At 49.3% G+C, this 26,286-nt stretch overlaps 2 protein-coding genes across 2 annotated transcripts in view; both read right to left on the reverse strand.

The window, feature by feature from the left end:
- CAPN5 (calpain 5) overlaps positions 1–26,286 on the reverse strand; it is a 59,451-nt gene that overhangs the window by 3,505 nt on the left and 29,660 nt on the right. The window contains exons 3-12 of the mRNA XM_075742534.1: positions 19,841–19,972; positions 8,642–8,850; positions 8,015–8,207; positions 7,258–7,451; positions 6,448–6,525; positions 5,714–5,909; positions 4,583–4,705; positions 3,866–4,062; positions 3,393–3,514; positions 132–268 (exon numbers count right to left, since the gene is read on the reverse strand). Of these exons, the coding sequence (XP_075598649.1) occupies positions 132–268; positions 3,393–3,514; positions 3,866–4,062; positions 4,583–4,705; positions 5,714–5,909; positions 6,448–6,525; positions 7,258–7,451; positions 8,015–8,207; positions 8,642–8,850; positions 19,841–19,972 (1,581 nt within the window). The remainder of the gene's footprint in view (positions 1–131; positions 269–3,392; positions 3,515–3,865; positions 4,063–4,582; positions 4,706–5,713; positions 5,910–6,447; positions 6,526–7,257; positions 7,452–8,014; positions 8,208–8,641; positions 8,851–19,840; positions 19,973–26,286) is intronic.
- Positions 14,068–14,547, reverse strand: OMP (olfactory marker protein). The gene has a single exon (XM_010306934.2). It carries the CDS (start codon positions 14,545–14,547, stop codon positions 14,068–14,070), a length of 480 nt encoding a protein of 159 aa, XP_010305236.2.

Consider the following 26,286-nt stretch of genomic DNA (forward strand, 5'->3'; position numbering starts at 1 on the left):
CTGCATGAACTGATGATGCTCAGCCTCGGAGAACAAACCTGCTGTGGGCAATGTGAGGAGAGGGCAGGTGGGGGGGGGTCCAAGTGAGACAGGGTCTCCATCCCTCGGCTCACTGCTTGCCTGCTAGGTACCTGAACAATGATGGGTTGTCCTGGCTTCTTGCGGTAGAAGAGACCTTTCACATCAAATTCTGGAGACACTGTGTTCTTCTTCACTGGAGAGCGAACCTTTTCCCCTTCACACTTTATGATCACATAAGGGTCAGCTCCTGGGGAGAGAAAAGGGAATTTTTGCTTTGTTGTAGCTCCTGTAATTCCTCAGAGCCCTTTTCCAGGGGTGTCATGTAGCAGTTTTTCTCCATACCCCACCAGAGGAGATGGATATCCGTCAGAGTGTTCATCACACCCCAGAGGATGTCGATGAAACTCAGCCGATGGGCTCAGGCTTACTCCTGTTAGGTGACATCATTGTCCCCAGGTGGCAGGTGGTGATGGACTGCTACGAAATGGCCCCTTCTTCCTTGACCCCATATTCTACATAAACACTCCTTCATCACTTCAAATCCTCCTGACCTTTGGGATAAATCTTTCATGGAAGACACTGACCAGCCCACCTCTCCCTTTCAGGATTTCCTCTGTTGAAGGCAGGCAGAAATAAAGACATGGAGAAGAGAACTGGGATCACAGAACTTGTTTCACACCGGGAAACTGAGAGGAATGGCAAGAGCCTTCAAGCTGCAAAAGCCCACTTGCTTCCACTGCAGCTCATATGCTTCCCAACCAGGCTCATCCTGGTTTTACTTTAAGGTGATAACTAGCTACCTCAGCAGGGACTGTGGTTTTCACCCCCATGCACAAATCATTGGCACATCTTAAATTCCTCCTAGACTGAGTGAGACTCAAATGCTGCAGGTCAGTATAACGACTAATGCTGGGGTAAGAAAAATGCTGCATGGTCAAGGTGATGAGCACAATGCTGAGCCCAAATTAAGTCTGGAGATGTGCTAACTTATGAGATCCAAAAATGAGACCACTTGGGCACTGGGAAGGTTTGGAGAGCAACCAATGAATGGGGATCCTTAGAATGGAAATATATTTAAAAAGCTTTTAAAAAGGTGAAGATGGTTCTTAGAGTATTTGCTTTGGGCAAGCATTCAGGGAGAAGATCAAAATGTTAAAAAGGGTCATTGGTGGTAGTGAGAGACATGGGGAAGAGAAAGATCGGGCATTGGGGGGCAACCAGGGGAAATGAGAGGGAACCGGAGGAGATGAAAGCAGACAAAACGGTAAGTGGGAAGTCAGAGGAGAGGTTCATGAAGGGATGTGTAACATGTCAGTGGAAAGGGAAGGTTTTCGCAATATCCCAGCTGGAACAAGAGAGTCATGGGGAACAAGCAGGTCACAAAGATGGAGAGTAGTTATCAGTTCAGAGACCACCAGCCCACAGCTGGACAGTACCTGAGCATCCAGGAGACAGAAGGAGTCCCTCATTAGTGAACATTTTCCCCATATGAAACAAGAGATCATTTGGGGAATTTCAGTAGAGAATGAGCTATTGCTATGGAAATTTAACTGCCAGAATGCATTTTCTCACCGTGAGCTTTAGTGGCTATGACGGAAACACAGCCCAGGTGGAAGAGTTTTCTTGTCCAAGGGAAATGTGGAAATGAGGAGGAACAAACCACCCCCTTCTGAGGACCAGGGATTTAAGAATCACATTTTGGGTTGCCAGACCACCTCCTCACTAGCCTTCTGTTTGCAAGGACCTAGGTCTCCTGGTGAGACACAGCTGCTGGATTTCACAGCTGTTTTTCCAAACTAGACTTGTCTTTTGGGATGTCCCATTAAATCCTCATATTCCATCAGCTGGAGCCAAATTCCTATCTGTAAATCACTATTTCCAAAGCAGTGTAAAAGGCCTGGGCTGGGAGATGTGACAGATAACACTGAACTGGAAAGCACTAAACGTGCAGGCTGTTGGTGGTGAGAGCCAAACAACCGGAAAACAGCTAGAAAAAAGGTCATTCCCAAGGGCCTCTTGTTGAAAAAATGTTTTATGGCTCCAAAATCCACATGTACCCTTGTCTGAAGGGAAGATAAATCTCCTTGTTTCTGTGAACAGTTGAGAGACCTTTGGCCACAGGTTTCCCTGCATTGCTACAGATACACCAAGCTGTTCTGAATAACCCAAGAAAAAACACCCTACCTAGGGTGAAATTCCTTCCCCAAACAACATACAGGATAGAAGGACTCCCTCTGTGGCATGTGATAAATAAGCAAACTGGGCTAGTCCTTGCCCTAAGGAAGAATCCTGCTAGTTACTTTCCGAGCTCTAGTGATATGCAGCCCTGACAATAACGCTTGGGTGACAAAAAGAAAAAAAATTAATTGTCAATTTAATTTTTTTTTAATTTTAAGTTTTCAATTTTTATACTTTAAATTTGGCTTTAAAATGCCTGGGTAAACCATGTCACATTCCGCACATTCCTTGACTCAGAAAATGGGGGAGAAAGGCTAGGATCTGGTCTGTTCCAATGGTGGAAAGTAATTTGCTTCTCTAATCACAAACTCTAGACCCTTCATCCCTATTTCAATGATCTCCCATTACAAGTCATCACTACCCCTGGGTTTCTTGGTCCAGATGCCCCAGGAGGACAGAACATGGGGTTCTTGCCATGAGCTTCTGGGTGGCTGCAGAACATGGTGAGGCATGGTGGTGCTGCTGTGATTCATGCAAGAGAAGCATTGGATGTCAAAATTGCATGAGAGCATAGCAGGACCATGAAAATGAATCTTTAGAGGACCGAGGAGGCAGAAACACAGTGCGCTGTGCTGGTAATGGCTCAGGCCATCTCAGAGAGGTCCAAGCATGGAGTAGGACTTACAGGAAATAGAGGGAGAGGGTCTTGATCCGCACCATCCCAAAATGAGCTAAATTTGACCTACCCTCTACTGACAGACATTTATCCAGCCTCTGGTGATGAACACTACCCCAACCTGTTCCATTGCTTCTCTGTCCTTCCTACTAAAAAGCCTTTAAATACAATGCCTGACTTTTATAGCTGCTCGTACTCAGGAGGAAAGCCTGGATTGTTACAGGACCACTGCTAAGGGCTTTGTGGAAGTTTTGGGAGGATCTCCTGAGGATCTTAGACAACAGCCTAAATATAACAGCTCCCAGATCATGTCCACAGCAAGAAGTGTGTTTGATTCTCCATAGACTTTCTCCTCCTCTGGTGTCTGAATCAGGTATGTTCACTGAAAATAAAAAATCTAAGCACATAACAAATCCCAGCAACCTGCCACCTTATGAAACCACCTCCCCTTTTGCCACTGAAACAACCACCTCCCAGCTCCTCTGGGACTAGACAACAGGCAGAGAAAGACCAGTACCTCCTTGAGAGTCCTGATTCTTGAGCCCGGCTGCGGCAAGGACATGGATCTGGGACACCACTTGCGGGTAACCACACATCCCACTCCAGCAGGTGTGTGGTGGCTCATCCAGTGTCAGCTCTCTGCAGGGAAAAACACGTGGCCTTTGAGAGGTGCCCAGCCTTACCCCAGGGGCAGGCGATAGAGTTTTCTCTAGCAGGATGGAAAGACTATGCACTGTCCACTGTCAGACTCTGCTCCCCACCCTAATCCCCTCAACCTGGGTTTGAGATGTTCTTCCATGTCATGCCTAGAAGCAGAGCTGGAGCTTCTCTGCACGTCTGTGGTAAAACCTATAAAGATGCCCTGTCTCTTAGCCAAACACCAGGTCCAGGTAAGGCTATGACCAGTTCCAATCAGGAAAATCACATGTCTAAAGCACAGAGCTCTCTCCGAACAGCCAGCTCCTCCCCATCACTCCTCTTACTCCTTACCGGCAATCTGAAGGCACATCCGTGAAAATCCTGAGAAGGAACTCGCCTTCATGACCAGGGTCAAAAGTGGTGGGGATGATGACGTAGCGGCCTTCTTTCAGGTCTGTCCTCAGGAAGACGCTGCGGGAGTTAATGTAAATGGAGCTGGCCACCTTCTGCTGCAGGGTGTGCATCCGGTAGTTCCTGTTCAGCTCCACCTGGGCAGACACCACAGGGGGATGGTCAGCAGGGCAACACTGAGTGACAATGTGTTGGTATCCACTTTGGGAGGCCAGACTGCAAGGACTGCCCCACAGTGCTGGGAGAGCTGGAGTTAAGAGAACCAGCAAAATGGTCCCAACTGGGCTGGATGGAAAACAAGCATGGACATGGCTCTCCCAACTCTGTTGGCTCAGACACTCAGTCTCTGTTGCATCCTAGCTCCACGCTGAGACCACAGCAAGCAACACACAAGGATCAGTCTAGTGGATTTCAGGATCTGGAGATAACAGACTAACCACTGTTTTCAGCACGGAGAACTTGTCCGTGCTGTCATTGTTCATCTCTGAAATCTCTCACTGTCTCTAGAGGGGGCCAGGCTGTGCTGAAGGCACTCCAGAGGCACCCAGAGTAATGCTTAAATGAATAATACCAATGGCCATGCAGGACTGATATACCCCTCCACCACTAATAAATTTACGGGGGCATTCAGGCCAACATGCAGGATCCATAGTCTACCTTATGGATATCAAAGCCTATGGCCGAGTTCTCTCCTTTGCCCTCTTTGCGACTGGTCCTTTTTGGCTTCTGCTGGATGGAGATCAGCACTTCATCTTCTGCCTTCTTCACATCAAACATGTACTAGAAACAAAGGGAAGAAGGTAAGGGACAATTTCTACTAAGACAGGATCACTGGGCATTGATGGGGGTAGACACACAGTAGAGTTAACCTTAGCTTCTCCTCACCCACCTTACTGCAAGGACAACCTGGCTTCAGTACCAGCACTGAGAGCCCATACCCAGTCCTCTTGGGAACTGGCATCATCTTGCCAAGCCAGAGGCCTTTTTGGCTCATCTTAGAAAAAGACTGGCAAATCCAGTCTTATAATTGCTCAGCAGAATCCAAGGAGTCTAGATGCAGTCTCATACCAGAGACTTTCACCCCTTGCAGTCTGCCACAAGTCCTCCCACAAGGCATGGAAGGAGGAACTGCTGTTCACAGAGACCTAAAATGAAGGCTAATACAGAGCTGGAAGCAGGAAACAGCTCTCCCACGTCCTTGATGACAACTCCTGCAATGGAGCAGATGATCCTTCATCTGCTTGTTAGATGAAGGACTCACAAGAACTTGTCTCACATTACTGAGAATCCCAGCTCAGAGCAGGACAGGACAGAAGAGCTTGTTCCAGGAGATGAACTTCAGAGCAGGGCCTTTTCTGAAGACCAAGCTAGAACGAAATGGCGCTATAGACTATACCTGTCCTGGTAAACTCAGCAGTGCCAAGGTTTGGGCAAAGGAACTAGAATTTGATCATTCAGACATGCAAATTGTTGGAAATGGTTCCTGGCCCTGTTTGACGGGCATAAGCTAACACTGCTACCCTGTGGCACAGTCTGCTGTTTGCTTGTGCCAAGATGCTCTGCACCAGGCACTTGGATGCAGTCTCCCTGATAAGAGGGATAAGGTTAACAGAGGTGACCTGGATGCTGGTCATGCTGTGCCAGGGGTCTCAGCCAGACAATGGTCATTAAGCACATTTAATCTACTGGAGGTCTGGTAGGCATTTTGGCCTTCTAGGTCCCTGTAGGAGATTAAAACACTTGCAAGCACTGTGAAGGCTCCAGAAGGACCTCTGCACCATGACTCACTTGGGGGTTCTGCAAAAAGGTGTCCTTGTGGTTGATACAGCCTCCACAGCGGTTCTTCAAGGGGTCATTGTTTCTGGTCCATGCCCCATGTAGCACTGTCTCCTCCCAGGTCTTGTGGATGCTCAGGTAGGACGTGTTAATGAGACGGCACTTGATGATGTCTGTGAAGTATTTACAGAAATCTTCGAAGGTCATCCTAAGTCAGGAAAGGACAGAGCTGGGTTATGCTGCTGCATGCCCCTGAACTTTATGCTGCAGGGATTTTCTGGATCACCTGTTAGAGACTGTGTGTGGGTAGCTTCTGAAGGCTGATGAATAACAAAAGAGATGAAGATACATGCATGCGGTAAATACTTCTTCTTCAGTTTAAACAATAGAGCTATGTTTTTTTGGAATGGGAGAGGCAGAGTAGTGGTCCTTCCTCTACACATGAGTACCTGTTTTACTGAAACGTACCTGGTGAGGCTGTCAAGTTCTGCACATTCATAACAGGTTTCCAGTACCCTGGTGAAATGGTTTGGACCCAGTGTGATACAGAACAGCTTGCAGTCCTAGGCTCATGGCCATCCAAAGCTAACATCCATGGGCTCAAGGAGGAGGCTTCACTAAAGAACCTAGGGTTTGGAAGGCCGTGTGCTCTGGATAACTGTTTACATGGAAATGACTCACATGTATCATGGGGTGGGAGGACTCTGTGGGCATGGCCTGTAGCAACAACCCCAGGAGGGACTCACCAGAACTCTCCATCGTCTTCCACTGTCATCCCCATCTTCTCTCTCTCACTTTTACTTACTTTCTGCCACTCCTCAGAGCTGTGGGAAGAGTACAGGATCATTAGTGCAAGGGCAAGGGGACACACAAGAAATCAAGAGGCTACTTGGCCTCATCAGGATCTATCAAGGGCACAAGACCTATATAGAGGTCCAGCCATGCAACCAGTCCCCACACTGCTCTGGTTAGCTCATCTTCCAAACACAGGGAGACTGCAGCATGGCTTGGAGCTTCAGCTTTCTTCCTGACCAGTGGAGTTGAATCCAGCTTGGCAAGATTTTTTTTGGCCAGTACAATCACAATCCTATCAGTGAAGATAACAAAATGGACTCTGGCCAAAGGCTCTGGTTACACAAGTCCTTGGTTCTTCATCCCATCCACAGACACCACAGCAGTCAGTGGTGGCAGAGGCTGATTCTGTTGGGTGCTATTTTTGCTGAAACAAGACTGGGAGTTGAAAAGTGAGTTATAATTATCCTTCATTAATGTGAACATGCTGGCAATTTCACCACAACACCCACCAGAGCCTTAATGAGAAGGTCTGCCAAGCTCAGTCACCCTTCTGCTGACCTCCAGGGACCTCAGGGCGAGGAATGAATTTACCCCAGTGAAATAGTAAGTTTAGGACATAGGTTGAAGCTGCATCTCACAACTGTCCATACAACATTATCCTACAGGTGTGAATGTAGTCAAATTGTCTCATGTCTCAAGGCTTGCTCCAACCCAGCTTTTCCCACCAAAAAAAGGTGCTGCTGCTGCCCATCCTAACTCACGTGTCACTCCAAGGGCCGTTCCACTCCCGCTCGCCCCAGGGGTTGCGCATGCGGATCATGTCCAGCTTCTCTGACTTGAAGAAGGACAGCAGGCCATGGCCCAGGCGGACCTTCCGCACATCTGTCACCGCGTATGCATGGCCCTTCACCAGTCCGCAGGCCAGGCGGGCCTCCATGTCAGCTGCCGACGTGGCCTGGGCAGGGGGACACAGACAGTGCTCATACCAGAGGGATGTGACCACCTTTGCAGGGACTGGGAAAAAAGAGTTCAGATTTCCCTGCAGATTTCTCTGAACCAAAGAGTGCCAACGCTCAGGGAGACAGCCAGTTGCCTTGGCAGATGTATCAGATGCCATTTTAAGTGCCAGATCCTTTCTGGTCTTCATCTGCTGTATGAGGTCTCTGAGCTCCCATACTGTCAACCAATAAAGCTCATTCTACTGGTTATAATGGGACGTCTGGCACCCAGTGTTTGTAGAGACACCCACATGCAGACACCAAAATGCCTTTCTCTGGAAGTGAATCCTCTCCTAACATTTAAAGAGTGGTGAGATGACTCTGGGCTCTTGGATATAGCAATGAGGAATAAAGAGGGTTGGCATCCAGGCTTGACTCCCTTTGCCATTCATGAGAAGAAGTAGGAACCCTTGGCCATAATTTATCTGATCTAATTTAGAAGTCTCCAGCAGTGTAAGACAACTGCATCCTAAAATGCCTATTCCCACGACACCGTGACCATACAGGTAACGTTGCTTACTTTGATGGAGCAGCTGATGAGGCCTCCTCGGTTGTGCACCTTCAACACACGCTCGAAGAGGAGGTTTCGCTTGGCTTCATCAGTGATGTAGTCCCCTTCAGTCAGGTCGATAGGTTCAGAGACCCCACCAGTAAAGTCTACCAGGGCATCAGCTGTGTTGCCTCCATCCAGGGCCTCATAACAGCCTGACAACCTGAAAGAGGGTGACAGGGATGGCACAACACTAGCCTGACATTTTAAGGGGTCTGGGACAGTTCTTGGGACAGCCTGGAGAACAGAGATCTGTAATAAAACTTTCAGTGGGTGAGGACAGAAAACGAGGGTGCAAAAAAAAGACCCATGCTGCTTGCAGCACTCTTGTCATAGGACAAAGTAAAGGGAACTTGAAATCCTTAGGATAGGTGTTACTTAAAGAAACGTGGAGTTGGAGGATATTTTGCTTTGAGAGTAAATTAAGACTAGAGAAGGGTTTGTTTTTTTCTCATGGTTTCTGTCTGTTTGAGATATGTCCTACTCCTCCCCAGGACAGCTGTTGTTTCCACTAGTGCAAACAAACTGATGAATGAACAGAGTGGAAAAATAGGGTGCCCAAGTCCCAGTTTGTTCTGTAACTGCCTGGGTACCTACTTGGCATAAGCCTTCTCCACCAAGGCGCACCAGAACTCATTCCTGGAGTTGGAGTGGCAGTAGATGAGCTGGTTGTGGAGTGTGGGCAGGCGGTCATCTATCACCACGTCTAGCCACTGACCAAAACGCCAGAACTGGAAGTGGAAGATCCCCACATAGCTCTCAGGTTTCTCAGGGTTCCACTCCTGCTCCTTCCAGTCTGGGATGACCTGCAAGAGAGGAGGCACATGCACCTATGTTATTCCCTTTTTTGCTGAGTTTGACCCTCATCCTGGAACTAACACAGACAATATCAAAGACAAAGAAGAATATGAGGGAGATGGACTTGCTTACAGCCTGGTGGGGCCAGATTTTGGACCTGGTTACTCCAATACATACTAGTTTAACATGTACTGGAATAGCTTAGACTTCATTGTGCCTTGGAAAATGAAGCTAAAGATCCTTGTCCTCTTTCTTATAATTCTACCCTGGACATCTGCTGCCATCTATTGCTGTAGACAGGCTGTTGGAGCACAAGAGTCCTCGGTCTCACCAGGGCTGGTTATTTTTATGACCACATTTTTGTTCATTTTAGTGTCAGTAGGGTACTACTAAGAGAGGGCACCTTCTTTGATTCTCTTACTTGATTCTGGTGTGATTTGACTGGCCCAAGAGCAAGTGCTGTATTCATCTGGTGGTAATGAACAGGGACCAGACATTCTGCATATCATAATGGTCTTTTCCAACCTAAATGATTCTATGATTCTATGAAAATGGAAGAAGCGAGATGTCCATCCCCACAAGCTACCATACTCATCCAAGCAAGCATGGGGAGGTGACTTGCTGAAAGGATGAAAAGAGGATCTGGGGTGAAAGAAACCCTAGAGCAGCTGAAGGGCTGAGGGAGCGCAGGTTTGGTGTCACTGCCACCTGCACTGCCAATGGGACAAGGCACAAGCAGAGGGTAACTGCCAAAGTCCATAGCCCTTCACGGCTGTGGGCACCACCAGCTGTGCTTTGGATGGAAAATCCACCCAATAGTTGGGACAGAAATGGGCACAGCCATGCACAGATACGACATCTAGCAGGATCGGCATTTTACTTAGAACCAGGACGTAAAGGCACACAGCAAGGAAATGCCCACCACAGTTTAGCTTTTGTTGAGGGTGAAGTCCACATGGTTTTACTTCATGGCCGGGGTACAGTTAATAGCTGACAAGTACTGATTGATTCAGCTGCAGTAATGTCCATACCGTTGCTTCTTTACTTACCTGCTTGCAAAGTGTCATGGCCCCAGCAAGGAAAAACCCCAATGTGCCCAGTGAGAAAACTATGCTGCCGTACACCTAAACAATCACTGTCCTGTGGAGACAGCTGCGAGTGTTGGCGTGGGACAGGACAGGACACAGCTACACGGCATGGAAAGAGGTTCTTCAGGAAGTCCCAGGCCATGGTGAGACCCCCCTGCACTGTACCTTGACCCTTGTCCAGCTGTCGGAGCCTTCTGCTTTTTTTCGGCTGTCGTCACGAAGCTGTAACCCTGCAGAGAGCCCTCTCTCTGGAGACCTCCCCAACTCCTTAGCTGCCAGCAACAATCTGACCCAGGGCTTTTACTGCTCCTACATTGAAATATTAATGATGCCATCAGCCCTGCGAGCTCACTGGCTCTCTTGAGTTGTCTGGATCAATAGAAGTAGAGCAGACAGAGCCATGAAAAAGAGCCACTTTTGGAGGCTTTGACGTTTTCCAGGAGTGCTAACGACAATGCCCCAGACTCCCTCTGGGACAGTGCCAGGAAAGGTCAGACAGCCCTCCATCAATCCCCATCGATTCCCTCCTGACTGGAGCTCATCCTAATGAATTGTCATAGAGGACCATTGTGTTAATCAACTCACTATTAATGTGGGCTTAGAAATGATTATGGCATAGATTAGAGGCAGCCTGTCAGCCAGAGCTGGTAGCAACAGCTTCCAGCTGGCTGGTTCCGAGACTTGTCATTGCTGCCAGTGGTGGCAGGAGATGTCGATACCCCATTATCCTTCTCCATCCCTTCATTTGGGGACAGTGCTGAAAACACCCTCTGCCACTGAAGGCAGCAAAAGTGGTCAGCCTTCATGCAGAGCAGGATCCAGGAGCAAGGACTGGTTGTGTTTCTACACTGACCTAAGGGGAAATGAGAGGAGCCTGATCTCCAGAGCCCAAACTGTCCTCAACCTGCCAAAGAGCAAGGCGTGATCTCAAACACTGGGTTCCTCCCCTCAGCTCCTCCCGGAGCACAGCATCTCACCCAGGCCAAGGATCCCTCAAGTTACGTCACCCCCAGGCCAAGGTGTCTGTAGAGGAGAGGCAGCAGCTCTGATGTATTGGGATACCACACTTCAAGGCATACAGCACCACCCCTGCCTCTGACCTGATGCTGCGTATTACCTAACGGATTAACCTGGGACACATCTACAAACCCCAGCAGTAGCTGGAGCCCAGGTCTCTCCAGGAGATCATCATATGACTGAGGTCCTTGGCTCCCATCCACTCCCAGGAAACCTCCCCAGATATCTCCATCCCTCCTCAATAGGTACTGGAGAGCATGCCATGGACAACCCATCCCAGGATCCCACTGAGTCCTGGACTCAAATTGGTTGTGTGATGCTGAGGCAATGGAGACCAGATCTCCACATTCACACAACTGTGCTTTTTTATGCTTAGGCGGTCCCAAAATCTGGAGCTGTAACACCCTTTTGTGGGACAAATTTACAGTGAAAGGTAAATAGGGAGCCCAGAAATAGTAGTTTCATTTCACTAAGCTGGTTCCAAGGTTTTTCTCATTTTTCTTAGGGGTGGCTAATTAAGAGAAAAAGCACCTGTGACACTGGAGAAACGTCCCGATTAGAAGGAGGGGTTGGTAGAGATGCTGATTCCTCCAAGCAAGGGCTCTTCTGCTGGGAATATGCCAGCTAGGGAAGCAGAGGAAAGGACCCAGCTGTGCCAATCTGCTGAACCATGGTACAAACCAGGATGAAATTCCCTTGGGAGATGGGACAGAGTGGTGTATCTGAAAGCCTTTATGAGATGCTGAAACTGTGTAAGGAGAGTTTCACTGACTGGCATAAAGTGGTTCACGCATTTCCCCTGCAGCAGAGAAAAATCACGCTGCCCCACTCACGTCCCACCCCAGCTCTGATGGAAATGAGGATCCACTTGCGTATCTACCCCAGGATCATTCCCCCTCCACTGCCCAGCTTCAAACCCCTCCCCAAATCACACAAAAAGCTAAATGCTCCATTGAACCTTTCACGCATGGTAAATGTTCGTTTTACTTTTTTTACAGGAGAAAAAGGTGCTCAAAAATACCAACAGTGACTTGAAAATTGGTGGGTGCTGCTTTATTGCATGCAGGACTGGGGCAGCTTCCAAAAAGGGCAAGAAGAAGACACACACATCCTCAGTCCTTAAGGGGAACCCTGTTGACTAGGCTTTTATTTACTGTGTTACATCAATACCCAGCGAGGTATCTGCAGCAGGAACTCTACCCCAGCAACCAGCAACATAGCAATGGCATATTGCAAGACCTGGCATGCAAAATCCCCTTTGGAAGTTGGCAGTGGTTCCTGTTATTTGGTCTAATGTGGTTTGTAGTCAGGAGCTCTGCTCCGGGATGTACAAGGAGGCATCTCTTATGGGAAAATCTGCCGACATCCTAGAACTGGGTTTGGCCCACAGTGGGTCCATGCTATGGCCAAACAGGGATGGATCCACTTTTATGTCTCTTCAAGGAGTGCAGAACTTCTTGGGGTCTAAACAAAGACATCAACTTCTCCAGCACTGCCCATGGCATAGCTATATGGTTCAGTGTTTGCTGAGCTTTGCTTGTGGGCAAGACTCAAAGCTCCCACCATCTCTCCAGCCAGCAGCTGATCTTCCTGCCTTCCTTCTCCTCTCTGCCTGGCATAGCTTGTGCAAATTATTTTATACACTATTATTGGTCTGGGGAGGACATGTAGTCTGCGTCTCTGGAGGCTTTGAAGAAGAGGTTGGACTGTTTTTGGGATGGTTTGTACAAGTCAGCAGGCCATGGGTACAAAGCCACCTTGTCCTGGCTTTCCCATCACTGCCCTCTCCTTACACATCTCAGGAAAATTTCAGTCCATACCTTGAGGAGCGCTCACCCACATTTGTGTGCAATCTTAGCAAAGGACCAGTTGTAATAATGCTTGACTCTTTCAAAGGACATTTCTTTCTGTGGGTCTCAAGAAACTTCACCAAAGTACCCTCCGCTTTTTGGTGGAGGGAAAGGGAACATCCAAAGTTAGCAGTTTATTCACAGTGATGGGGCAAGCCAGACACAAAACACCCTCCTGCTCCTAAACTTGCAAAGGCTCTGTCTCTCCTCTCTGCTCCCACGGCCACCCTGCCTCAGCATTTGGGGAGGCTAGGAGATACTGCTTTTTGGGGACAGCAGCAGCAGGTTCTTGCTCTGTAGTTTGCAAAGTGCTCTCCAGCCTCATAACTCTCTATACGTGCTTCAGAATAAATATATTCACAGGTGCTTTAAGGCCACAAGGATGCACAAATTGTTTTTGCTGCAGGGTCCTCACTGCTGGCTCAGACCTACAGTCTGCTCTGAGCTGCTGGCTCACTTGCTGGGCTCTGCACACACATATGTGCCTGCTCCAACCAATTTCAGGATCAACATTCTCCAGGCAGCACAAGGTGAGCAACGTGCTGGAGACCACTTCCCCACATTGACTCCCAGCAAGAAACAGTGATGGCTATCAGGAAAAGGGTGGTCCAACCTTCCTGCACTGGTTTGTCTGGTGGGTTTGCAACCTGTAGAATACAGCATGTCCAAATGTAGTTCAGCTTCACGGCAAGGTGATCCTCCATGGGGCTGGTCTTCAGAGACACCGAGCAGCCACAGTCACAGCAGGAGTCACTGCAGCCTGCAAGCACTCAGCATCCTTGCAAGGAGAAGCACTCCATTGCAAACAAGCCCTCCTTTTTTAATGGCTAGGATGGAAGCTGGAAGCCAAGGCTCTCTCCAGGTGGTCTCTCCTGTTTCTAGTATGGCAATTTCTTATTTTTCCATTAGGCTTTTGGTGTCCAGTTGCCACAGTTGGAGGGTTTAGGGCAGCCTCATATTTCCAAGCCCTGTGCCAGTCAGACCTGGTGATTCCCTGCTGAATTCACAAGCATGCAGTCTGATACTCTAGGCAAATACAGCAGCAAGCTCATGGCCCATCCTCCCTCCTCCCCATCATTCAGACAGAGGACAGCACATACGGGGAATGTTTTGCAGGGGTAAGGGCTCCAGAAGCGCCGAGCTGCCCTCCACTTTTTCATAATGCTGTCCCTCAATGAAGAACCACATAAAAACAACCAAGAACTGACCTGAGAGAAAGAAAAATGAAGACAAAAGCATAGCTGGAGCAAGAAGGCTGAGCAAGAGGGAATCAGGCTTTAAAAACAACGGAGCCCTTCAGCTGAGCTGGTTCAAGGCCGTCGGTGAAAGTGAGGAGGAAATACATCACCTTCCGGATCTGAGCTAACTCTGCTATCCGCTCCCCAAATTCCTGGGCATCTGCCTCATTGCACTCCACCTCCTTGGCTCCTGGCTTCTTCCAGAAAATGCCGACTGGCTCCAGCAGCTGCCGGTTCATAAGGTGGGTGAGATCAGGAGTCCAGTGCTGGGAGGTGCCGGTCACCATGACCTTTCCAGGTCTCTCCAGCTGGATGTCCCAGCGGAGGAAGCGCAGGTTGTGCTGCCGGATGAAATCCACTCGGTAGACGTGCTCGTTGGGATGCAGCAGCTTCTCGCCATCCTGGGGCCTCGCGTTTTTTTGCTGCAGGCTCTGGAATCGCAGCCGCATGCACCGGGTGAGCTGGTCATCGCGGACGAAGGGCAGCTCGAGCATCCCTGCCTCGGCTGCCATCACTTCGGCTGCTCTTCTGCTATGTCCTCAGCAACGTTTAGCTCTCAAACAGGACACGCAGGGGGAAAAAACCACCAAGCCCCCGGAGCTGGTGCCCCCTCTCTACGGTCCCAGCAGTGCTAGGCAACCCGGGCCAGTGACGCAAAACACCCTCAGGGGCTTCCTCTGGGTGCCCTCCCGCCTCGTTTGCAGATTAGGAACTGATGGTGCTACTGTGCACAATAATCTATAGGGAAGGGATGTCTGATGTCAGCCTCCCTGGCAACCTCCTTGACAACCGCGGCTGGTGCAGGCAGGGATGACAGCCGACAGGTCTGGGTGGCAGTGGCTTTCTCCAAGTGTAGGTTCATGGGATAATTCAGGTTGGAAGAAGACTCTGGAGGGGTCTGGTCCAGCCCACTGCTCAAAGCAGGATTTTGTCCAAGGTTAAATCAGGTTGCTCGGCACTTTGTCCAGTCCATCTTTGAGTATCTCCATGGATGGAGATCCCACAGCCTCTCTGGGCCCCTGTTCCAGTGTCTGACCATGCTCATGCTGAAGATAAGCTGCAGCTTGTACTGTTGTCTTTTGTCCTGTGACTCTACATCCCCAGCAAGAGTCTGGCTCCGTGTTGTCCGTACGCTCCCATTAAGTAGTTGCAGACAGCGATAATCTCCCCCTTCACCTTCCCTCCTCCTGGATGCACAAACCTACTTCTCTCAGCCCTTCCTCATATGTCTTGTCCTCCAGACCATCTTGGTAGCCTCCATCAAGCTCACTTCAGTCTGCCACCGTCTTCTTCTGGGGACCCCAAAACAGTTCCCAGATGGGGATTAACAAATGCCAGACAGAGGGAAAGAATAATGTCCCTTGCCCTGCTGGCTGCACTTCTGATGATAGTTAGGCCCCAATCCCTGCAAGGGTACATGTTTGACTCATAGTCAGTTCGTCCGTCAGGACCCTGTGTCCTTTTCTGGATAGCACAGCTGGCAGGATTCGGGCCCCACACTGCTCCTGCAGCAGCAGGTGGGCCCCAGCAGCTCAGTGTGGGTCTGCCTGCCCTCAAACAGACTGGCACAAAGTTGGAGAGGGTGCTCATGTGTGGGCTTCACCAAAGTGTGCCTGGGAAAGGGGAACTCAGCCATAGTCTGTGCCTTAATGCTTGTCTCTTTGGGCCACGTGGAGAAGCAGGCCCAAGATGCAAGCAACCTAAACAACCTCTTTCCAGGCAATGTAGGGATCGTCTGAGTCCACATGAGCACCAGTAAGACCATCGTGCCCAACCTTGAACCACTCATTCCTCAGCAATAGCTGGGCATGGTTAAATCCAGAGCACTAGTGCTATGTTGGTGGGTTGTCCAGACAGTGGATGGGATAAAGGGGGATAGTGGTCAACATGTTTCTCTTTGCAGGGTGCTGGGTGGCTCCATGAGGCTGTGGATCCTGAAGAGAGGTGCCATGCCAAGCCATGTTCCCCTCTGCCAAGCGGTCCCATCAAACAATGGCTAAACCACAGACACAGTTCTAGGTGCACCATGGAAAAGGCCTGGCTCCTGCAAGTGTGCTGTGGTATCTTTGGGATATAGTCACTGGTTTGGACACTTGGAGAGTGCAGGAGTTTCAGCACAAAGCTTTAGACATTGTGTGGAGTCAAGCTGTTTGGGTTGTCTCCATCCTATCTGTGACTCAGGTTGGCTTCTGCCACATGCCATGTTTGCAGGGCACTTTGGGAGCTCAAACTGTGTTATATGAATGTCAGGAAACAGTTTTTCTAAAATATTTTTACAAAAGGCTGTGTCAGCACCTGGACTGTGTCACGCTTGACTCACAACCACACAGTATCATCCCTGGAGGCTATCACTGGCTTCGAGAAGAAGTCCCAGAAAAGACCAACAAAAGCTGGCACTGGCCAGACAAGCCACAGACACCAAGGGCCCAAGGTGGGTCATTTTCATGGGAATTGTCCTGCAGTCACGAGTCTGCTGTTACTCCTAAAGACCCTGAGGGCAGAGTCAAGAAATCTAAGAACTACATGGCCCCATTTGAAGGGACAAAAGAGAGGTCTGAGGAAACCTGACCCTTCTGGCTACTCTCTGAGCTCTTGCCTTGCTTGTTTACTAGCTTTAAAACACATTTAGCAACAACTGTTGATCCAACCCTTGGGTTTTAAAAGTTAAAAATGTCTTCAGGTAACCCTGGAGACCTTTTTGAGCTGAGCTACATGTGAAAATGTCATATGGTCCTTGCTTGGACTGCCTTGTTTCTTTTACCCCATATGTGGTGGCAGTAGAAGGAGCAATGACCTTGCACCTGATGATGAACAGACTGCAGGGAGGGCCCAGCCCCCAGGCACCACATGAGGTTTCTTCCCTGCCCTGCTGAGTTACAAGATCAGCCTTCAGAGTCTCCTCAGAGAGCAATAACTAACCACAGGTTGTAGAAGACCTATGCAAAATGGGCTTTGGGAGGTCAGTGCCCTCAGAGCCAGCTGCTCATGGCATCCCATCCAAGACTGCCCTGCGCCCTGGAAGCAGCTGAGGGGGAAGGAGACCAGGCTAGGTGGTGGAGATGCAGGGTTGTCTGAACCACTTGGTTCAAAGCCTGGCTCCTGTCCCTTGTTTGTTGAGCAATACCAATGCAACCTGTGGAAGCACAGGTACGGATCCAGACAATCCTTTAGGACAAAGTGTTGCTGGAAATGATTTTAATCCTCCTCATTTCAAGGTCTTAATTTCTTTTCATAAGAGCTAGACACCTTTGAAGAGTCACAGAAAGGGTGCCACAGAGCCAGATCACACTTAAACCCATGTAGGGTCAGCCAAGACTCAGGAATTTAGAAAACAGCTCTAAATTAAATTCCAGTACCCTAGTCCCACTCAGTCTCTCAAACAACACAGGCTTAATGGGAAGTAGGGACATGGAAGGAGCCTTGGGGTGAGGTGGAAGAAAGCATGTGAATAAAATCATCTATTGGGATACGCAGGGATGTGCTGGCCCGTCCTATTCCTTAGAAGGCATTCCCCCTCCCCACACTTGAGAGAGACAGTTTCGCTGTGTGAAGTGGAGCAAGGGACACACAGAGCCTAAGTTACATCCTGGTGTAAATCAGGATTACATTTCCTAGCAGCAATGGGAGACCTGGGCCAAGATCCCTGTACTGACATTTCAGTGATAATAAAACCTGCATCAGCATCTTTCAGCTGGACCTTGAATCAGAGATGTTTTGGTGTATAATGACAAAACCCCTAGGTTTTAAACTAGGTTTAAAAACCTAGTGTTTTGCTGCCTTGTCTGTCCTCTCAAGTGTTGCTTACATCAGAGAGGAGTAGAGGTTTGCCCTACAGGTCCTATGTGTGGAGATGCCCAAGGTCCAAGGAGCAAGCAACAGGTACCTCCAGCAATGCTATCACATTGCACGTGCGACTGTACCAAGGACCAACAGGTCCATTATTTCTGGGCCAACAAAGGGCTTCGAGATCTTTGGCAAGGACCATGCTCTAATCCCAGCACATCCAGTGGAGCTGGTGTCTCTTTGGACCAAGGGGTTAATCTGTACACTGGACATCTCCCATTTTGCTTTAAAAGTTGTTGCTGCAGTTTATAGCCACGCTTGCTCCTTGCAATTCATAAGCCCTCAAAGCACCTTGCAAAGGGTAAGCAAAGGTCCCATCTAATTCAGAGGTCTCCAAAAGCAGGGGTGTGCTGAAGCACGTCTGACCAAAGCCCTGTAGCGAACACCACAGCAAGCAACTGGGAGACAAGGCTTGGGGAGAGGGCTGCAGCTTTTGCTTTAGCCAGAAAACAAACCTTTTCTGAAAGAAAGAGGAGGCAGGTGAAGAAGAGCCTCTGAGAGTTAAAGGCATGGAAAATGAGAAGTCACAAACACCCACAGCCAAATTGCCAAGGGAGGAAAAGCAATGCCGTTGGCAAACTGAAATAATGAGGTGTCCAAAGGGACCTGGCTTCTGTTCGCTAGGCATTTCCCAGGGCAGGGCTGGAAGTGAATGGTGAGGAGGGAAGACAACTCACCCACTCTCCCTTGGGAGAGGAAGAAACTAAACAACCCCTTGCACCACACCTGTAATGAAAGCCACAACAGTCACCACAGCCATGATGGGAGGAAACCTTACTGCTTATCCAGAAGCCTACAAGAGCTATCCTGTTCCCACATAAAGACAAGACTTGATTTTAACAAAAAATGGGGATGCTGCAACAAATACAAATTCCCAAGGCTGAGCTTGGCGTTCATGATCACAAAACCCATGTGCAGCAGAGACTGGGAGTACAACAGCACACAGAGTTGATGCAAAGGAGTAAGGTGGAGGTAATATTCAGATCCTGTGAGTCTGTTGCAGTAGAAGGCTGTGGGTGAAGCAGGTGATGCTGTCTGCACACACTGTAGGATTTTGGTGGCTGCCTTTTGCAGTAAAATCTAGGAAAAGGTGCTTGCAACTTGCTGGTCTCTTGTCCTATGATGAGACATGCCTGTACCAGGGACTGAAGCCCATGTTTGTCTTGGCTTTCACAGGCTTGACTTCTTCTGCAGCTGAGGACATGGCAGAGATGGGCACAGACTGTCCAAGGATGTGGTGTTGAGGACCTTCTTACCCCCCTGTACCTATGTGGTTGGTCCCCTGGTCTGCCACCCCTTGCTCTGGTGCAGCCCCTTCATGGCTTTCTGGCCCGCAACACAGTCCCTTTGGACTCCACACTCGAAGGAGCACTGCTACATGGTGCAATCAAGCCATAAAACATGCCAGGAATGCATGTTTTGGGGAAACAGTGGCTTGGGAGATGTACTAATACCCTCAGATCACCCTACCTGCCCCAGTGCAAGGTGTCTCATTGCCAAGGTGGGCACACACTAAGCAGCCAAAGAGAGGTAACACCATGGAAACTAGGGAAATGGGACCAAACGCTGCAGCTGAGCATCCCGAATTTTTTTGTTCTTATCATAGAATCATAGAATCTTTAAGGTTGGAAAAGACCTCTAAGATCATCAAGTCCAACCATCTTGTTGTTTTTTAGATTATTTTGGAGTGGGAGGGTCAGATTTGGGATCTGGAGGACAGGACGGGACTTGATTTGCTTGGTTAAGGAGAAACTGGCCAAGGGTTTAGCTTGAGTGTGACGTGACTGCAGTCATGATGACTGACTTCCCCTTGAAAGACAGTCCTTCGTGGGAGGTTTTTGCACGTGAACAGTTTTTCAGCACCTGACGCATCCCTGAAGAACCAGTTTTTGAGCTGGACAAACACAATGCAAAGCCAAGGTGCTGAAGACAGGCTTTCCCCTGGCATGGGGAACCACTTACCTTCTGCCACAAAGACTCCCGGGACGCCAGGGAGGAGCAGGCAGCCACGAACCAGCAGTTTCCAACCTGGCCCTGATGTAAGTCATGGGAGCTGATCCCATCCACAAAGAGATGTGGATCATCGCAGATTTCCTGTGGGACAGGAGAAAAACAGATACACTGGGTAAGGGAGGAGACAGGGAAATCAGGAGTAAGGTTTTCTGGCAAAGGAAAATCTCTTTCTCTCTTCCTCAGGCTTCATTTAAATCTCACCTGCAGCTCTTGCTGGCCTCACTCATCACACCAGTGGCAGGAAGACCCTGTCCTGCCTTCTGATCTCAACAAGACATTGGCAGCATCACTGCTGAAGTGACACCAGACCTACTCTCTATTCTGTTCCAGCATTAGCGATAAATGGAAGCCTAGGTAAAATGTGGGGACCCTCCGGGAGGAAACGGGAGACCTGGTTACCGATCATATTGAGAAGGCTGAGGTATTCAATGACTTTTTTGCCTCAGTCTTTACTGGCAAGGGCTCTAGCCACACTGCCCAAGTCACAGAAGGCAAAGGCAGGGACCGGGAGAATGGAGAGCCAGCCACTGAAGGAGAAGATCAGGTTCGAGACCACTGAAGGAACCTGAAGGTGCACAAGTCTGTAGGACCTGATGAGATGCATTTGCAGGTCCTGAGAGAACTGGCAGATGAAGTTGCTAAGTCACTCTCCATCATATCTGAGAAGTCATGGCAGTCTGTTGAAGTTCCCACTGACTGGAAAAGGGGAAACATAACCCCCATTTTTAAGAAGGGAAAAAAGGAAAACCTGGGGAACTACAGGCCGGTCATTCTCACCTCTGTGCCTGGCAAGGTCATGGAGCAGATCCTCCTGGAAACAATGCTCAGGCACATGGAAAATAAGGAGGTGATTTGTGACAGCCAACATGACTTCACTAAGGGCGAATCGTGCCTGACAAATTTGGTGGCCTTCTACAATGGGGTTACAGCGTTGGTGGATAAGGGAATAGCAACTGATGTCATCTACCTGCACTTGTCCCGCACGACATCCTTGTCTCTAAATTGGAGAGACATGGATTTGACGGATGGACCACTCAGTGGATAAGGAATTGGCTGGACGGTCACACTCAAAGAGTTGTGGTCAACGGCTCAATGTCCAAGTGGAGACCAGTGATGAGTGGCGTTCCTCAGGGGTCGGTACTAGGACCGCTGCTGTTTAACATATTTGTTGGTGACGTGGACAGTGGGATCGAGTGCACCCTCAGCAAGTTTGCTAATGACACCAAGCTGTGTGGTGGGTTGACACGCTGGAGGGAAGGGATGCTGTCCAGAGGGACCTGGACAGGCTGGAGAGGTGGGCCCGTGCGAACCGCATGAAGTTCAACCAGGCCAAGTGCAAGGTCCTGCATGTGGGTCAGGGCAATCCCAAGCACAACTACAGTCTAGGCAGAGAATGGATGGAGAGCAGCCCTGAGGAGAAGGACTTGCGGGGGTTGGGGGACAAGATGCTCAATCTTCAACCACTTAGGCACCAGCCACATTGCCTTCCCTCTGCCTGGCTGCTGCCAGGCTGCCCTCCATTCTTCCTGCTCCCACTTAGAACCTGGCCAGGAAAGTACTTAAATAACAAGAGGGTGTTAAGCAAGCTTCATGTGAAACACTGCTTTCTTTTTTTTTCTTTTTCTTTTCTCCCAGTTAATCCAGTTTGGAAGGTCATGTCCAGCCAAAGGCTGCGAGTGGATGGGACAAAGAGCTGAAAGAATCTTTTCCCCTTTGTTTTTACATTTAATTTGAAGGGGGAAAGGGAAAAGCAGATTTTCCTTCTTCTCCCATACCTCCCAGTTTTTCAGCCTGGCTGCACCCAGAATTATATGGTCCCCCCAAACTTTGCACATGAGGACTTGTGTTGCCTGTGCCCATCACGGGGAGGAACAGGAACTGCACACCTCCTGCTATTCCCACCTAACCCAGCCAGCACTGTAAACCTAAAAAATAACCTGAGCTCCATCTTGACAGAAACTGGACTGGCATCAAACCCAAGGGAGAGGATTAATCCCCTCCCAGCTGCTGGCGTTGCAGGAGGTTGGGATAGGCACTAGAGGGAGGCAAGCTGACAGCCACCAAAGCCAAGAGGCACTTGCGCTTCTCAGCATCGCTGAGTGCAGAGAGGGATGGGAGAGGAGCAGTGAGGTTTAACTCCTGTTTCGTATCACCAAGGAAGCACCCAGCAGCACGGGATGCACTCACAAGATCTTAGTGATCCTGCTCTGGGGGGTAGAGGCACCATGTTTGCCCCATTTGAGGACTACAGCTGCCCTTTCTACTCTTGGGTGAATCCGCAGTGTACAAAAAAGGAGTCACTTGGTATTATGCAGAAAGGGGAGGACATGAAAACATGAAAAACATAGCCTGCTTGGCAGAAATTAGCATAGGGTATATGGTGTCAGATGCTCAGGGACCTTTCCTAAGAGCAGAGCTGCCAGTTAGCCATGACTTCACCATCACCAGGAAAGAATTTGCAAATTAACCCCCCCTAAGTTGCTCATTTTAGTAGAGGGAAGCCCTATGTAGTCATCAAAAGAGCAGCCTGCTTTGGCACAGATGAGCAGCTCATTAGACCCTGCTGTCTTGGACCCACGGCAGCAACGAAGGTGCCACAGCTGGAAATGCTCATGCCAGGGCAGGCTCCCTCTGCAAAACACACTTCTCATTTGACTCAGCTTCTCTTCCCACTAATGCAGACAGGTCCCTAAGGGCTTATCGTTCTTGAAGGATTTATTCAGGCAGCTTTTCGGATGCTGCAGTAGGCTTTTCCCATTCAGGTGCAGACTTGGATGTGGTATTTCAAGGTGCTTTTGGTCCAGCGTGGTTGTGGCTGAAAGCATACACTTGCTCTACAACTTAGCAGCCCGTGGATGTTTTTAACCTCCTTCCCTCATAATATGCAAAACCCTATGGCAGTTTGCAGCTGAATTGGAAGTTTCCTAGGAGCACAAAGATTGCTAAATGCCACAATTCTCTACTGTGGCAAGGGATGACACCCTCTCCCTTGACCCAGGATCTTGCATGCCTGGTGTCTGGAGGTGCATCAGGCCTTGGAGAAGGAGTGATGATTTGCATGAGGATCAGCCCAGCACAACATACAGGCCTGGCTGGAAAGAGACATCACACAACTCAGGCAAGTCCCAAAATGCTCAGTGAGTCTTCCCAGGAGTCCACCCTGAAGGGCAGAGAGGGGCTGCCGTGCTTCCCTGCAGAAGGACCATGTAGGACCTGCAAGACACAGGTCTGAGCTTGGTCCCAGTGGACTCCCTGTGATCCTAAGCATGGAATCACCAAATCGATGTGGTTAGAAAGAACTTCTGGAGATCATCCAGTCCATCCCACCTACTCAAAGCAGGGCCAGCTACAGCAGGTTGCCCAGGACCATGTCCAGTCCATTTTTGAATACGTCCAGGGATTGAGACTCCACAACCTCTCTAAGCAACCTGTGCCAGTGTTTGGACCACCCTCACAGTCAAAAAGTTTTTTCTCATGTTTAAATGGAATTTCCTGTTTTTTAATTTGTGCTCACTGTCTCTTGTCCTGTCAGTGGACACCACTGAGAAGTCTGACGCTGTCTTCTTCATTCCCTACCATTGGGTATTTTTGCACATTGATAAGATGCTCCTGAGCCTTCTCTTCTCCAGACTGAAGTGTCCCGGCTCTCTCAGCCTCTCCTCATGTCAGATGCTCCAGTCCCTTAACGATCTTCATGGCCTTTCGCTGCACTAGCACAAGGGAAGGCAGCATTGCCTCCTTGCTCCAACACTGTGGAGCTGATGCCATTAGGATAAGACTCATCCGTGGGTCAGTCTCCCCAGCAAAACCTGCTGAGAAGGTTTCCCAAATCCCTTAGACTTATACATCTTGGCCCCGATCTAGACAGCGTGGCCTTCGCAGGGATGACATTCCTGGGGTGCTCTGCCTGTACTGAGGTCGGAGCAAGCGACCAAGGCACTGCTTCAGCAAGGCTGCAATGTCCCCAGGACTGCACGGAGCACCATGGGGCCCCCGTCGGTGATGCAGCACCTTCAGGGTGCAAAGCGCACTCATGCCCGTACGCAGAGGTGGGTGATGAACTAGAGAGACCAGCAGGAACTAGGTCAAAAAACGCCAAGAAAAGCACTGAATTTAGTTTCCCTTTTCCTGCAGACAGAGCTGAAAGAGACAAAGAGCTATTTCTGCAGCCAGACTGAATTACAGGGCCTGGGGTTTGTATGTGCAAGGGGAGGAGACAAGCAAAGATGCTCTGATAGAAGGTCATCACCTTGGTTTCCTCCCCTCCCTCCCGTGCAGGAGACAGAAACCAGGTGAGCAATAACATTTACCCAGGCGGGCACTTCTGCAAAAAGCAAACAACACGTCACCCTCCCAGCACCATGATCCCGAGAGAAGAGGGGAGCACACAAACGCACACACCCACACACCGCCTGGGGACCTTTTGGGTTCAGACATGAACCACAGAACCAGCTCAAACTGCCCCGTGGCACCCAAGACTTCAGCAAACAGTGAGTCCATCCTGTCCTTCATCTCACCACAGCCCAGGTCATGGCTGCTACTAGTATGGACACAGTAAGGAATAGGGAGGGACAGCCAAAAGCTATGGCTGCAGGGAAGCTATGGCTTCCATGTGTCGCTCTTAACTCTATCTTGGCCAAGACAGCCATCCATGCCTCTTTATCCCCAAGGAGAACTTGTCTTGGAGGATCCCAAGGATCCTAAACACCATCAGAGCTGATGTGCCCTCCTTAAATGTTGCTGCTGAAATGGCCGCTGAGCACCAGACAACAAAATACAACTTGGAGAAAGCCTGTACGGGTGGTCCCATGGAAAGATATAGCCTGATAACACAGGGAAGGCCAAACTAGTGATTCAAAGTCCTGGTGAGTCATATATATTCCTTCCCACATCCTTCCTTCTGCAAGGGACAGAGGTGGAAATGAGACCCGGGACTGGGAGAGGACTCTAAGGTCCTGGTGGATGAGAGGCTGATTGCAGAGGTACCAGGTCTGGCTTATGGGAGCTCAGAATGGATCTGTGCCAGTTTACTCACTCTGGCTTTGGGTTATTGAAGTCCATTAAGAAAAAAAAAAAGACATAATCAGTGCAATTATCTTGCACTTGGTGGTGTAATTTTGCCTCCCACTGAAGAGCATGTGGGCTTTTCCTCCGCTGTCCCCTTTGGTACTCTTGCCCCCAACATGCACAATTTCCTTCCAAATGCATTTAAACCAGAAAATATCACCCTCATCTTCTCCAGCTAGTCCAATTCCACACAGGGTAGTAATGAGCAAATCACCCTCTAATTGGCTTTATTTATATTGGCTGTCCTATCATAAATGTTTCCTATCATAAAGATCTCTGAGCTTTAGATTCACTGGGGATCTGGATCATGTCAAGCCAGCTGTGGGGAGGAAAAAAGCTAAGGGGGAAAACAACCATGTGAGATACATCATCTGCTGCATGCCAGGACCATTTTTTGCTAACAAGATTTTGCAAGGAGCAGACTAGTCTAATTGTACTGCAGAGCCCGGCTGTTTCAGGAACAATGCTTTCACTCGGATTTGCAAAATCAGCAAGATAACCTATTAGCGTGTCTGCGCTTCCCCTCTCCTGGGTGATGGCGAACCAAAAGGATCCTGTGTCTTAAATGTCACTCACACAGCCAAGAGAGCAAGAGGCGTCCAAGCACAGGGAGCAATGGTGACACAGCGAGCTATGGTGACACGGCTGACACAAAGGTCCCTGCGCTGCCTCGCTGCAGGTCCCTGCATCGGGATGCGATTTAGCAAAAAGGGCAATTAAAAAATTTGCACCAGGGTGACATAGGGAAGTGACATAGGGTGAGTTTAGAAAACCAGACGTCCATGTTTTCAGAGGGATTATCATAGAATCATAGAATGGTTTGGGTTGGAAGGGACCTTTAAAGGTCATCTAGTCCAACCCCCCTGCAGTGAGCAGGGACATCTTCAACTGGATCAGGTTGCTCAGAGCCCCGTCCAACCTGACCTGGAATGTTTCCAGGGATGGGGCATCTACCAGCTCTCTGGGCAACCTGTTCCAGTGTTTCACCACCCTCATTGTAGAAAATTTCTTCCTTGTATCTAGTCTGAATCTCCCCTCCTTTAGTTTAAAACCATCACCCCTTGGCCTATCGTTCCAGGCACTACTGAAAATTATACCCGCAGTGGCTCAGCTTCACACACATCAAAGGGTAGGTTTGGTTGGTAATAGCTGCATCCTGTAAAACAGTTTGGGGGGGGGTTGTATTGCCTCAGTCAGGCATCCCTATTGCTAATCCACCCTGAGTATCTCAATGTATACACATTTGTTTCTGTTATCAACTCCCACACCATGCAAAGGGCGTTGGGCATTCCACCCACAGCAAACAGGACTTGCTTGTAAAAGGAGGC

The sequence above is a fragment of the Balearica regulorum genome, chromosome 1, assembly GCF_011004875.1.
Source record: "Balearica regulorum gibbericeps isolate bBalReg1 chromosome 1, bBalReg1.pri, whole genome shotgun sequence".
Classification (NCBI taxonomy): Eukaryota; Metazoa; Chordata; class Aves; order Gruiformes; family Gruidae; genus Balearica; species Balearica regulorum.

What these genes read in the sequence shown, in the direction of transcription:
- OMP (XM_010306934.2), bottom strand. Translation starts at nt 14,547, where the DNA reads ATGGCAGCCGAGGCAGGGATGCTCGAGCTGCCCTTCGTCCGCGATGAC.